Source organism: Tripterygium wilfordii, chromosome 8 (assembly GCF_013401445.1).
Source record: "Tripterygium wilfordii isolate XIE 37 chromosome 8, ASM1340144v1, whole genome shotgun sequence".
In the NCBI taxonomy this organism is placed as follows: domain Eukaryota; kingdom Viridiplantae; phylum Streptophyta; class Magnoliopsida; order Celastrales; family Celastraceae; genus Tripterygium; species Tripterygium wilfordii.
This window is the reverse complement of record NC_052239.1, coordinates 2,647,260-2,661,207: the sequence shown is the minus strand read 5'-3', so window position 1 is coordinate 2,661,207 and position 13,948 is coordinate 2,647,260. Positions and strand designations below refer to the sequence as shown.

The 13,948-nt window shown below is 40.0% G+C and overlaps 2 protein-coding genes and 1 pseudogene across 2 annotated transcripts; 2 read left to right on the top strand and 1 right to left on the bottom strand.

Moving 5' to 3' along the window:
* Window positions 1–1,813: 1,813 nt before the first annotated feature.
* Window positions 1,814–6,142, top strand: LOC120003530 (annotated as a pseudogene).
* Window positions 6,143–6,151: 9 nt separating this feature from the next.
* On the bottom strand, window positions 6,152–8,663 carry LOC120004060 (S-adenosylmethionine synthase 1-like). Its single transcript, XM_038853284.1, has 2 exons — window positions 8,506–8,663; window positions 6,152–7,493 (listed from the first exon to the last, which is right to left on the bottom strand). The coding sequence occupies exon 2, from the start codon at window positions 7,485–7,487 to the stop codon at window positions 6,306–6,308; it is 1,182 nt and encodes a 393-aa protein (XP_038709212.1). The 5' UTR covers window positions 7,488–7,493; window positions 8,506–8,663; the 3' UTR covers window positions 6,152–6,305.
* A 2,920-nt stretch (window positions 8,664–11,583) lies between these two features.
* Window positions 11,584–12,958, top strand: LOC120004061 (chlorophyll a-b binding protein of LHCII type 1-like). Its single transcript, XM_038853285.1, has one exon. It carries the CDS (start codon window positions 12,005–12,007, stop codon window positions 12,806–12,808), a length of 804 nt encoding a protein of 267 aa, XP_038709213.1. The 5' UTR covers window positions 11,584–12,004; the 3' UTR covers window positions 12,809–12,958.
* The last annotated feature ends 990 nt before the right edge of the window (window positions 12,959–13,948 follow it).

Below are 13,948 nucleotides of genomic sequence, written 5' to 3'. Positions count from 1 at the left end.
AATCCCAGTATTGATCTGCTCTAAACGTTTCTCATAACTCAGCAGCTTGGACTATAACTCAATCCAGCTAACAACATCCTTCTCCTGAATCTGACACACAATAGGATTATATTCAAGTGAATCGAGGCCAGTCAAAACTTGTTGAACCATATCCTCTAGTGGCACTGGTTTACCAGCCAGTGCAAGGTTATCAGCCAGCTTCTTGGCCTACTTCAAATACTCAGACATTGACAGGCCACCCTTTTGCAATTTCTAAAATTCCCTCATGTAATACGTGATATTTGACTTGGTTTTAATACCAAACACATCTCAAACCGACTCCCAGAGCACCTTAGAGGTCGCACACTCCATAACCTCAGAGGCAACATCAATCTCCATAGAATTGTATAACCACCATAATAGGGCTTGATCATGAGCCATCCAATCACCATATGCAGGATTCTCGACCATCTCCTCCTCATTGTCTGGAGAAACAATAAACTCTAGCGAACACTTTTTAGCGCCAATCAGGAACCCTTCCATCCGGTTCCCACGAACAATAGGAAGCACAAAATTCTTCCATAGCAAATAATTTTCATGTGAGAGTCTGACAACGCAGTAAGACCCAAGGGGATGACTGGATTGCCCAATACTTTTGAGGCTAAGAGAGAGGCCAGTAGACACATCTCTGGTGGAAGATCCGGCCACATTCGAACCCTGAGATTTCTGGTCCGTGGCTCCTGACTTGGGTGTAAGGCTAAGATCGTCGTTGTGAAGATCGTCTTTGCCAACACTGGCCATTGGCTCCGATACCAAGTTAAATATTGAAAGAAATCAAGATTTTGAGTATTAAGAATGGTTGCTGGACAAATCTCAGCTGTGTAGTCCTTACGGCTGCACTGAGAACATTCTGTATTTATACTTGTGTACAATACAAACCCTATTTGATAACCTATTACATGACAACACGTGTACAAGTATTGGAAAGTATAATACAGTAGATAATTAGTATTCTATTCTCTAACAGAATCGACATCAACAAGAAAAATATTTGTCTCACAATGCCTAAGTGAGAGGGGGAATTGAGACAATAAGAGTTCAGATCATACTAGATGTCTCCATTCTTCTGCATTGAGGTCTTTTTTTATATTCCTCTTGTATAATGTCTTTATCCACCACCTTTCTTTATTAATGAATGTGGTAAATGGTATAGTGATATGGCCTCACCACTTCTTACCTTGGCAACTAGAGATCATGAGTGGTGGAGTAACCACTTTTGAGTAATGATAGTAAGTAGTGATTTAACCACCTTTCACTGAATGACGATAGTAGGTGGTGATATAACCTCTCCAGTATCTCTTCTGTAAGTGCTAGCAGTATCTGCCTCTCAATAAGTAATGGTGGTCGGAGTGGCATAACTCTCACTCCACCTCTTTCTAATTGACATATTAATGAGAGTGGCAGGTGGTGAAGTAACCTCCCCATTACCTATTGATAACTAGTGGGATGTTTGTATTCTTGATTTTGTGCTTTGACCGTCACATCAACAAGAGAAATATTTGTCTCCCAATGCCTAAATCAAAGGGGGTATTTTGAGTAAGAATTGAAATAATCAAAGTTTAAGATCATATACCAAATATCCACATTCTTCTTCTTTAGCCTTTTTTATATTTCTCTTGTATAATGTCTTTATCCACCACCTTTATTGATTATGAATATGATAAACGGTGGAGTGATATGACCCGCCACTTCTTACCTTCGCAACTAGTGACCATGGGTGGTGGACTTTTGATTATTTATAGTAGTTACTGATGTAACCATCTCATTGACGGTAGTGAGTGGTGGTGTAAATGTGTAACCTCCCAACTATTTCTCCAGTAATTGTTAGCTGCAACTGCCTCTCAATAAGTATCTCTCCCCCCACCTCTTTGGGTAGTTGGTGGTGAAGTAACATTCTCAGTTTCCACTACCTCTTGCCCTCTTGGTGATTAGTGGAATGTATTTATTCTTGGGTTTTGTTCGGATTTCGTGCACTTTCCGGTTACTAGTGTGATGTATTTATTCTTGGGTTTTATTCCAACATTGTTAATTTTGTCAGCACCAGCAATAGAAAAGCAATGCCGTATACTTATCTTTTTTTTTTTTTTCTTGTAAGTTGCAGTGGTCAATTTGGATTCGAATATGGTCGATTTTGATGTGAAGAAGCCCGCATATGAAGTGGGTTTATCTTTTTGGGATTTTTATGAGTTGATTTTGAAGTTTTTGGTTGAATAGCTGGTTTTTTTGGTATGTGGGTTGCTCTGAACTGGAACCATGGATTTGTGAGTGTACTGTTTTTGGACTTTTGGGGAAGGAGTGAGGCTGATTAGTAAAGAGGATTAAGGCCGTATCCTAATTTTGGGGGCCTTTTCGAGCTCTGATCTGAAACTTTGATTGGATTTCATTTGTGGGCTGTGCACTGAATTGATTACTCATTCTTGAAAGCTGAGATATTTTTTTTTAATCTCCAAGTTAAGTCATGGAAACGAGATTTGAGAGTGAAGCTTATCGTCTTTATGGTATGGGTAATGACGATTATCCGGTGGTGGGGAAAAGGACCCTTGAATGGGACTTGTATAATTGGAAGTGGGATGGGGATCTTTTCGTTGCTACTCCATTGAATCTGTCGTCTTCCAATCAAGTTACCCAGCAAGTTTTGCCTCATGGGATGGGGAATTCTTCTAATAGCTCCATCATCATGCTCTGATGAAGTGAATCTGCAAATTGAGAAAGGGAAGAGGGAATTGGAGAAGAGGAGACGAGAACTTGAACAAGGATGGAGCGGGTACACTTAGCTTGAAGCTTGGTGGGCAAGATTATCCGATAAGCGAAAGGGATAGAGGGAACTGGGAGGGAATGAGTGGGAAGAAGACTAAGTTGGCTGGGATACCACCAGCCGCGCAGTTTGTCCGCGGTGGAGGACTGTGGGGGTGATCTGAGCAATGCCAAGGATTACCATAGGCGGCATAAGGTTTGTGAGATGCATTCCAAGGCCAGCAAGGCACTCGTGGGGAATTTTATGCAGCGATTCTGCCAACAGTGTAGTAGGTCTGTGTTAATTTTGAGTCATTTCAAAATGCGTGTGTTCTTGATATATAGATTGCCTTTTTTTGGAATGAACCATAGTGATTTTTGCTGGTAATAGTATCATGAAACACATTTGAGCTGCCAATTTCCTAGCAAAATAATGTGAATCATGGTTGTGGACTTGTTGGTTTGTAGAATTCCAAAGGTTATTGCACTTTCGCGGAAATTTCTGAAGGCTAATGCTCCCTTATCATGATGTCATGGTTAACTGCTATTAACTCCCTGAAATGTGCATCTGAAAAATATACCTGTTTTCTTTGGTCATGTCCTTTTAAATTATGGCAGTCTGTGTTTTATTCCCCTTTTATAACTCGCAAGATATGGCATGTAGATGGAATAATATAGATTGCTTTAAGTTCATTTATTCACAAAGGATTCTGATAGGTTTGTCATCAGGATTTTGAACCTAGGAGCTTTTAGTATTCGATGCTTTGCACTCTAACACCCCACCCCGAACTAAATTATTGCATAATCACAGAGCCACAAAAGATGAAGAAGAATCTCCAAACAACCAGACCAGCATCGAATATAAAAGAAGATAAGATTCTTCACAATGGAATGGACTTGAATTCAGTTTCACAGATTGCACCATATTGTCATCTTTTTTTGTTAAGAGCCATATTGTCATCATTGTAATTAAATTTCTGATACTATGAAATATTCATGGTGTTAAGATGGAACACTCAAAAGATTTCTTGGGAAGAAGTTGCGAACCATTGTTCCTGAAACCAATGTGCTTGGTCTAGGCACTTTTAATCAATATGCTAACTGGTCCATGCCAATTTCTTATGTCTCATAGTTACTAAAAGTTGGAAACATTTTGAAGGTGAAGCTGCTTGTTTTTTTAACAGTTAAGTCTTACCTTCCCCTCCATATTGTTTCAGAGGCAGAGCCGCACTGATCGGATTGTTTTTAAACTATTAGGAAAGGAACCAAATCATTTTCCTCTTGTCCTGCGAGCACAGGTATTTAAGCCCATAAATTGATTGAGTATAACTTTATGGTGCTTTTTTTCTCTTGGAAAGTATAGTAATGTGGATTGTTTGAACTTCAGATTCTTGACTGGTTATCTTACAGTCCTACTGACATTGAGAGCTACATCAGGCCTGATTGTAGTATTCAGGCGTGATCTTGATTTTGTTCAGATTGAAGATCATGGTTTTGGCAGCAGTTTCTTTCCATTTATAGTTGCAGAAGAGGACGTATGTACGGAGATCCGCATGCTTGAGAGTGCTATCGAGTTTACTGAAACAGATGCAGATATTGAGGTAACTGGAAAATCTGAAACCAAAAATCAAGACGCTGACCTCTTTGCTTTAAGACGGTTTATGTGGCTGATAGAGTTCTCAATGGATCACGAATGGTGTGCAGTAGTTAAAAGACTCTTTAAACATATTACTTGATGGCACTGTGGGGGCAGGGGAGGATCCAACACCGATCTCTGCTATGTCAGAGATGGGTCTCCTTCATAGAGCTGTGAGGAGAAATAGTAGGTCACTGGTGGTGCTTCTCCTTAGATATATTCTTGAAAAAGTTTCAGATGAATCAGGATCAGAACACATGGTGCTGGTTGGCGGAAGTCCTCACAGCTACTTATTGATACCAGATGTCTCCGGTCCTGCAGGTTTGACGCCGCTTCACGTTGCAGCTGGTAAAGATGGTTCTGAGATTGCGCTAGATGCTTTAATTGATGACCCAGGAATGGTAATTGCTTCCCTCGCTGATTCATATCATAACATGCTAAATGAGAAATGGATTCAACACTCGTTAATATCTGGCATGAATTTTTACATTTTCAGATGCTTGTGCATTGATTGTGCATCTACGTTCATTACTATGATCTTCAAATGATTCATTTGTAAAGCTAGTATGATTATCCAAGAAAATGGACTCTTCAGAAAAAAAAAGAAGTTGTCTTTGATGATTGATCACATCTGTCTGATCCAGGTGGGAATCGAAGCATGGAAAAGCGCATATGACAGCACGGGCTTCACTCCTGAGGATTATGCTCGTTTGCGAGGCCACTACTCATACATCCACCTCGTTCAGAGGAAAATAAACAAGAGACCTCCTGCTAGGCATGTGGTTGTAGACATTCCAGGCTCCATCTCGGATTGCAAAAACAACCAGAAGCAAAATGTAGTATCGGCTGCTAGCTTCGAAATTGGACAGACGGGATTGAGACCTGTTGGACAGCACGGCAAGCTCTGTGATTCTAAGCGGGCTTATGGAATAGCCAGCAGATCTCTTGTGTACAGGCCGGCAATGCTCTTGATGGTGGCGGTTGCTGCAGTCTGTGTTTGTGTGGCACTTCTAATTCAAAAGCTATTAGCATTTGGTAGGTTTTTGTTATTTATCTGTATGAGCTTTTAAGACTGTAAATTTACAATGTTCAAAGGTTGACGTGGAGGCCATATATTTAATCTTAAATGCAAGAAAACTATATAAACAGATTGTTATCTCCCCTGAACAAAGGTAAGAGAGCATTCATACATTCTCTCTTTGGTTTACTCTAAAAGACCTGGCACAGAAGTAGAGTGATTCGGACGACAAACGTTTAGGGAAAGTGAAAAACTGAAAACCTCCAAAGCTAACACAAAAGGAGACGGCCGATATTGAAGTATAGGACTATTTTTTTTTTCCTTTTCTATTTTGTTAACGAAAATAAGCGGACAACGAGGCCCTCGTTTTACCTCAAGTCTATGTGGTACATGAATAATCATTGATTATAAACACACACACCCAATTAACATCCAATACTTCACATTGATTGAGGGGAAAATATGAACTATATTTTGAGGGTTCGAGTATTATTCTAACATCACAAAGTAAACCCTCGAAAACAAGAGCAGCTGAATAAAACACAGCAACAGAAGCAAACCACCAAAACAATAGGTAGTATAAAACATCAAAGAAATCCACAATTTCAGAGAAACAACTATTGAGCAAAATTCCAGAGCTTCTAAATTTCTAATAACAACTTTTGGAACAAATGGCATGTACTTTCACACCAAACTGGTGGAAGACAAAAAAAAAACTGTGGTGGTTAAAAACAAAGGAAAAATGACTGCCATTTCTTGTATGATATGTGAACACGATAGCTTTAGGCACAAAGATTATAGAGCAACAAGAAGAATACAAGAGAATTATTCAATCTTAACTAGTATAATAAAGAAAGCAATGAAAAGCAGAAACTATCTTCAAGCCTGAGGCTTCTCCCATTTGAGGGGCTTCACAACCTCCCAGGTGAAGTCTGGGTCATCCCTTCCAAAGTGTCCATAAGCAGCTGTCTTCAAGAAGCGGCCACCACCACCCCTCTTAAGATCCAGGTTAATGGTCATCATTCCCGGTCTGAAGTCAAAGGTCTCTTTCACAATTTTGAGGATCTCCTTGTCAGGAATCTTTCCAGTGCCATATGTGTCCACAAAGACTGACAAGGGCTCAGGAACACCAATAGCATAGGAGACCTGCACAATGCACCTGCGAGCAAGTCCATTGGCTACGATACTCTTGGCAGCCTGCCTGACAATGTATGCACCACTCCTGTCCACCTTGGTTGGGTCCTTCCCAGAGAAAGCACCACCACCATGAGCTCCCCAGCCACCATAGGTGTCAATGATGATCTTTCGTCCAGTGAGACCTGCATCACCATGTGGGCCTCCAATAACAAAGCGGCCTGAAGGATTGAGATGGAAGATGGTTTTGTCATCAAGGTACTTGGCAGGGATGACAGGCTTGATGACATGCTCCTTGAGGTCGCTGGCAATCTCATCATTGGTAACAGTCTCATCGTGCTGGGTGGAAATGAGGACAGTGTGGACACGGATTGGAACCATTGCACCGTTCTCGTTGTAGTATTCAACAGTCACCTGAGTCTTACCATCAGGCCTTAGCCAGGCGCAGGTGCCATCCTTCCTAACCTCGGTGAGACGAGCACCGAGCTTGGTGGCAAGGACATGGCTCAGAGGCATGAACTCAGGCGTCTCATCAGTGGCATAACCAAACATGTGACCCTGATCACCAGCACCAATCTCTTCTGGGCGCTTGGTGAAGTGGCCATGGACACCTTGTGCAATATCAGGGCTCTGCTGCTCAATGTTGACCAGAACCTTGCACTTGTCGGCATCAAGACCAACATCATCTGAAACAAATCCAATGGCACGGCATGTGTCACGGACAATCTTCTCATAATCTACCTCGGCCTTGGTGGTAATCTCTCCAAAAACCATGACCATGTTGGTCTTGGTGCATGTCTCACATGCAACCTTGCTGTCAGGGTCTTGTTCAAGGCAGGCATCGAGCACCGCATCAGAGATCTGATCGCACAGCTTGTCGGGATGACCCTCGTTGACGGATTCAGAGGTGAATAGAAAGGTCTCCATCTTGAGCTACACATAATAAAGGCATATAAGAAAATACAATTATTAGCAACCGGTAGCAACTCCATGGAAAGTAAAAGCTTCTAATGTACATAACATAAGAATATGGTATAAAGGATAAACAAAAAATATCTACAAACTGGTAGAAATAATTACAAAATGAGGAGAATCTAACAATACCTTCTCACTTAATCAAAAACATCCAATTCTAGAAAGAGCACTAAGAGAGTGGGCAGAGAACTCACAGATTCCATAAGCACCACAAGGAAAAGTCAATAAGAATTTATCGCCAAGGAATATATGCAGATAATAGACTCAATTTGCACATTTCAACTTGAAAACCCAAATCAACAGACTCACACAGGTGGTTTGATCGATTATTTTTATAGTCAGGCCAACATTCATTTAAATGGAGAACCCACGGGTCGAATACTTGATGCAATAACTTTAATTCACTTGACAGATCCACAAATTCATGAATCATTACAATCTATATAGAGGATTGTCGTGATATTCACTTTATCATAAAGAGAGGTAGTGGGACCTCGCAGACCAAAATCTTCAAATTCACAACAGATAAGAGTATTTCAGATCTACTAGATATGACCGAAACAGTAAGTAAATTAGCTGTTGCCTCGAGGTTCAAAAGAAACAAAAATTGAAACAATAGCATGCGAAACCAGATCACCAAATACATTACCCAATTCAACTTCAACCAAGGGTGTCTAAAATCAGTAGACAACAATACAGTTCAGCTTCAAAAGCTTAGATCTTCGCATTTCCCGGTAAGAAACCAAAAAACACACTAAAAGCTCAGATCTGCCCGCATTTCAGTCAAACTAACTCAAACGAGAGGCTATTCAAGCAAGATCCACCGTCAAAAGGCAGTAAAGAAGGCATAACAGAAAAAGGAACCCGCGACTTTCTGAAATCATTGTAATGTTTACAAGACATCGCAAATCTTGGAACGAAACGCAGGAATATCAGAATTGCAAGTAGGAGAAAGTGTAGCAAGAAGTACCTAGAACAGAGATTTATGAGCAGATCTGGTACTCGAACAAGACCCCTAAACAATCGAAGCGGCAAGCAAATGACACGGCGAACACTGGACTCCAATTCGCTCTATTTATAGAGGAATGACCCTTGTCACGGGTTACCGGGCTAGCCGGTTAGGATTCTTTTTTTGGCGAAGCTACATGAGAAGGGGCTTGTACTTTGGCAGATGGCATTGGTTGGAGTTGGTGAATGAGAGAGACCTTTATTTATTTATTTAATTTTAAATTTTAATTTAGTGAAAGATTGATTTGTCCACTAACCATGAACCATCCTACGACTTTTTCGGTTTCTCTACCTCTTTTAAAAAAGAACTTTTTTTAGAATGAAATTACGGGCTACTGCGGGTCATTCACCAACCCTAACCGGTAACCAACTTGATGGCTTAACTTAAGTGGCTGGGACTGGGAGGTGGAGCTATATCTCTATGTGTTGATGGTCCCACACAATCATACAATTATAATAAAATAATTATATAATTAATTAATGTAGCTCCAACTAATGTATGTGGTCACAATATTAGGTAATGTTCAAATATTAGAAAATGAAAAAGGAAGTGTGTGAGCTATATATAGATTAGAGAGAGTCCTTCAATAAATAAATTGCTGAATTGATTCCATACCATAAAATGAATAGTTTTAATTTTCCTTTTGAAATATTTTTAAGGCAAAAATATATTTTTTATTTCATTTATTTGCATAATTATTTATTTTATTTCTATAAAAAGAATCTTTGTTTTTGGGCTATATAAATGTTGAGTACTTGAATCCCATCACTCTTTTCAAATATTTTTACGACGATCATCAAATTAACATTGACAATTATATTTGAGTTTTCTAAATTTTTCTCCGGCCAACTCCAACTCAGTTATCCTTAGATTTTTATACGTCTAAAAGTTCATTTTTTTAAAGTAATTAGATAGTTAGATACATGGTAAACAATTATAAGAATGGACTACATATGTATTAGGTTGGAAGCCAAATTCAAAGGGTATAGTTTAAGACTTTTTTTACCTACTAATGTTTCTTAGCCTTTTTGTTTGGGCTCCTTTGGATTTATTTATATTAAGTATAAACACAAGTTGGGTTTGCTATTAAGAATTGACCAAAAACATAGAGTGGGTTGGTAAGTCCGAGTCACGTATATATATACAGAAGAAACTTTTGTCATAGTGAAGAAGTATATTAGGATTAAGTGGCGGCCATGTGGTCAAACAAGTTTGGTTACCAACCAAATAAGTACCAATAATCTTGACTCCAATACATAACATCAGCTGAGCTGAGCCAAGCCAAGCCAAAGAGCCAGAGCCATCTAGCTTCATACCTACAACCGACGTGGCAGCTACTTAAAAAAATCAGGAAGTACAAAAAATAAAAATAAATTAAGTGGGGCAGTTGAGATTTGATAGGAACTAAAAAAAAATAGGTGCGTTTCCCACCCAAAGACAGATAAAAAGCATCAATTAAGAAAGATGACAGACAGTTTCCTATTTCACCAGCGAATATATTTTTAAAATTTTAAAAATATAGTGGATTCTATGCTATTGAACACATCAAACGGTGGTGTAAAAAAAATTACAAGAATTTCCACTGCAAGTACCCCGAACTAGACTCATCACGTCCAATGACCCCGATCCAATAATGATGTGGCTTAGTGGTGAGGAGTTATGTACTCCTTGTCCCGAATCAGCGTTAATTCTCACCATAACACATGATCCTACACATGAATTTTTCATGTATTTGCTCGGTCTGTGTAATTTGTGGCCTAACGCGTAGACTCAATATATTTTATCTAACTCAAAGAATAATGAACGCAGATTTCACCTTTTGAAAAAAAAAAAACTACATGAAATTCCCAATAGTTTGGGAACTGGCAGGTGCCGGTACTGGTACGTGGTTGGTGTAATGACGTCAGTACCAAGAAACAAAAACTTGATGTAAGTTGAAAATAAAACAGAAACTTTGAAATGCTAGGACAAGAAAGGGTTGGTGGAACTAAAGAGTCCCATGGGATTTTTGGGGGATGGCATGTTTGTTGCTGCCCTCCAGACCTTAAAATATAGTAGATTAGGTTTCCACTTATTCATTCACAGACCACCTTTTAAAAATGAAGTTAGTCAGATGACAATGACCAAAATAGTATTTTGTACAAAAAGAAGCTTGTGTAAGAAACCAAACTGTTACCACATCCCCACATCATGAACAGAAGTAGTAAGACTTGTTTATTATGGACTCTCTATGCTGGTATGGTATGTATTTAGTCATACCCATGCGTGTCGACTGTTGAATCTTGGTATGTGTCTGGATCTAGGTGTATAGACATTAGACAGACACTCGTAAGACCTATATAAACATATATGGGTCTTGTTAATTACAAACATGGGTCCCTCGTCGTTTTTGTCCCTAATGTACAACTGGCTCTGTCGGTACAATCTTTGGGCTTCCATTTTTCATATATAAAGGGTTGACATCTTCTCTGAGTTCAGATTATCATCCCACAAATAGCACAAGCGCCATTATCATGCTGGATTCTGGTTGGCGGCAATATCATGACCCAATAGGTTTTAAGTTGCCGATGAGTGGAGGCATAGAGGGGTTTTTTACAGCAACCCTGATTGATTTCATCAAAATATTGATCATTGTAATGGGGCATTGTTCGCTCAATCGCTCACACACACTCTCTTGTAGGTTTTTTTTTTTTTTTTTTTAAAAAGATCGTGGAAGTCCCTCAAAGGCAGATTTTTTGACCCACTCCGATGTGGTGGGGTAAACTCTCATACTCATGCAATGCACATTCGAAAGTTCCCTACATGAAATCATTGTAAGCCACCAACATTTACTAAAGGGTCTGGTCCCAAAATGTTGACGAAAAGTTTCAAATCTAAGATCCATTAGTTTACATAATTACATAAGATATCAAGAACCAATTCGACCAACCCTAGGTTGGGTTTCTTGTAGACTTGTAGCTGTTGTTGCTTTGCCTAAACGTACAGATTGTGACAAAAAGAAAAATAATATTGGTCTGTGCATGATTACTGCACATGATGATGCTTCCTTAACCCTGCATTTGGCTTTTACACATTAAACGTTGCTGTTAACCAAGATAACAACCACAAACACAACGAGGATAAAAAATAAGTTTTATCAACACTGAATGCGGCTCCACAAGAACAAAAATGTGGCTGATCTAAATAGGACCACATGAATCAAATTGATAACAAAGAATCAGGAAATCCCCTAATGATCTCAAGACAATCCATCAAAGCTTTCACCGATTGGCTGCGAAAGTGAGTAGGATTTTTGAGTCCTTGTCATCACCTCTTGAACCAATGAAGATAAAGGAGCAGATCCACATGGATAGGAATGTGGACCCATCAGACCCTTTATAAGAGAAACCACCAACCTCACAACACATTCACTCATCAAACAACACATTCCACCGAAGAGCAGCTCCTATAACCTCAAGACATGGCAGCTGTTACTCTCTCATCTACATTCACAGGCAAAGTCATTCCTTCGAATGCACAGAAAGAATTTCTATCAGCAATCCCCAGTAGCAAAGGTAGAATCTCAATGAGGAAGACTACAGGAAAGGCAGCTGCCTCCTCGGGAAGCCCCTGGTATGGCCCTGACCGGGTCAAGTACCTTGGACCTTTCTCTGGTGAGTCTCCATCTTACCTTACGGGAGAGTTCCCTGGCGATTATGGGTGGGACACTGCAGGTCTATCAGCTGACCCAGAAACCTTTGCCAAGAACAGGGAGCTTGAGGTTATTCATAGTAGGTGGGCAATGCTTGGGGCTCTGGGATGCGTCTTCCCGGAACTCCTTGCCAGGAATGGGGTCAAGTTTGGTGAGGCAGTATGGTTCAAGGCTGGTGCTCAAATCTTCAGTGAGGGTGGCCTGGACTATCTGGGGAACCCCGGTCTAATCCATGCTCAAAGCATTTTAGCCATTTGGGCTACTCAGGTTATCCTCATGGGTGCTGTTGAGGGTTACCGCATTGCAGGAGGACCTCTCGGAGAGGTCACTGACCCTCTGTACCCAGGTGGCAGCTTTGACCCATTGGGGCTTGCTGATGACCCTGAGGCATTTGCAGAGCTAAAGGTGAAAGAGCTTAAAAATGGACGCCTTGCCATGTTTTCTATGTTTGGTTTCTTCGTGCAAGCTATTGTTACAGGAAAGGGACCTCTAGAGAACCTTGCCGATCACCTTGCAGATCCTGTGAACAATAATGCCTGGGCTTATGCAACAAACTTTGTCCCAGGGAAGTGAGATTGCAATTTAGAATAAAAGAAGAAGAAAAAGAAGAAACATATGTTAATCCATATCTTTGTGATGTAAAAAGAGCTTGAGCATTTCTACCTGAAATATTTGGCAGTTTGGCACCAATACTTCAAAAAAGTCAGAATAAGCTTTTATTAATTATACTGTTGCCACAAATTTCAAAAACTACTTCAGTTAAAGCACAGAATAGTGTGTCTTTTCAGTTCAATATGATATGTTGCGCCCTCCAACAGAGAAAGGACATGACAAGAATAGTGAAAATTTACCTGAGTTGGCCCAGTTCGATCACCAATGAACCCAGGAGCAAAAACTTATCCACAAAAAGTGAAAATCTCTTCATTCCAAGACCTTATCGATCTTAATCTGCAGGTAGTAGCTATATATAAGTTTTACCATTCATCATATTATTCCTGCGATGATGACACAATTGGCATCCCTGCCAAAATCTGAAATGTACACCAGAGAATTTCCAAAAACAGCTTCACCGGCTCCCCTCTGTATGGCAGGTTGCTGAAAAGTCAGCCATTTGCATCCCTTCCAGCCATTGCTATCTGATGTCAATTGCGGGTCACACCAGGGAATCAAATCAATAAAAACTTATATTTCTGAAATGCCAAACAAGACCAGGTACCACTGCAAATGTGAGGCGTAAGATGTTTTACTCACCTGTCATAAGCTCTAGCATCCAACACTTCTGGCTCGGGCACACTAATGACTACAAAGAATGCTCAGAAACTTTTCCTCGCTCCCTCAGACTTCAGCATGCTGATCAAGACCAGTATAAAACACCCAAGATCCATCTGTCCAAACACCTTCATAAAGTATAACTCAATTTCAATTGTCAGTATCATGATTGCTTTCTGAATCCCTCTTAACGGAGACCTTGCTAAGAGGGAAGAAACTGCTCAGGAATTTGCAAAGCTAGCCTAGACGTATAATGAGTTGTAAATTTATATGGTTTTCCAATTCTCATGCATTGGTACAATTGGAAACCCTCAGAACGCATATAGTGATTACTGATTAGTAACTAAAGGTGTGTAGAACATGGACTGACGTGGGCAATTAAAAATCAACACTTGTAAGGATTTACACAAGGAATGTCTAAAGCACTTTCAACCAAGATCGAAA

Bases quoted from the DNA above. Each gene is read 5' to 3' on its own strand.
- LOC120004060 (XM_038853284.1), bottom strand. From the start codon at position 7,487: ATGGAGACCTTTCTATTCACCTCTGAATCCGTCAACGAGGGTCATCCC.
- LOC120004061 (XM_038853285.1), top strand. From the start codon at position 12,005: ATGGCAGCTGTTACTCTCTCATCTACATTCACAGGCAAAGTCATTCCT.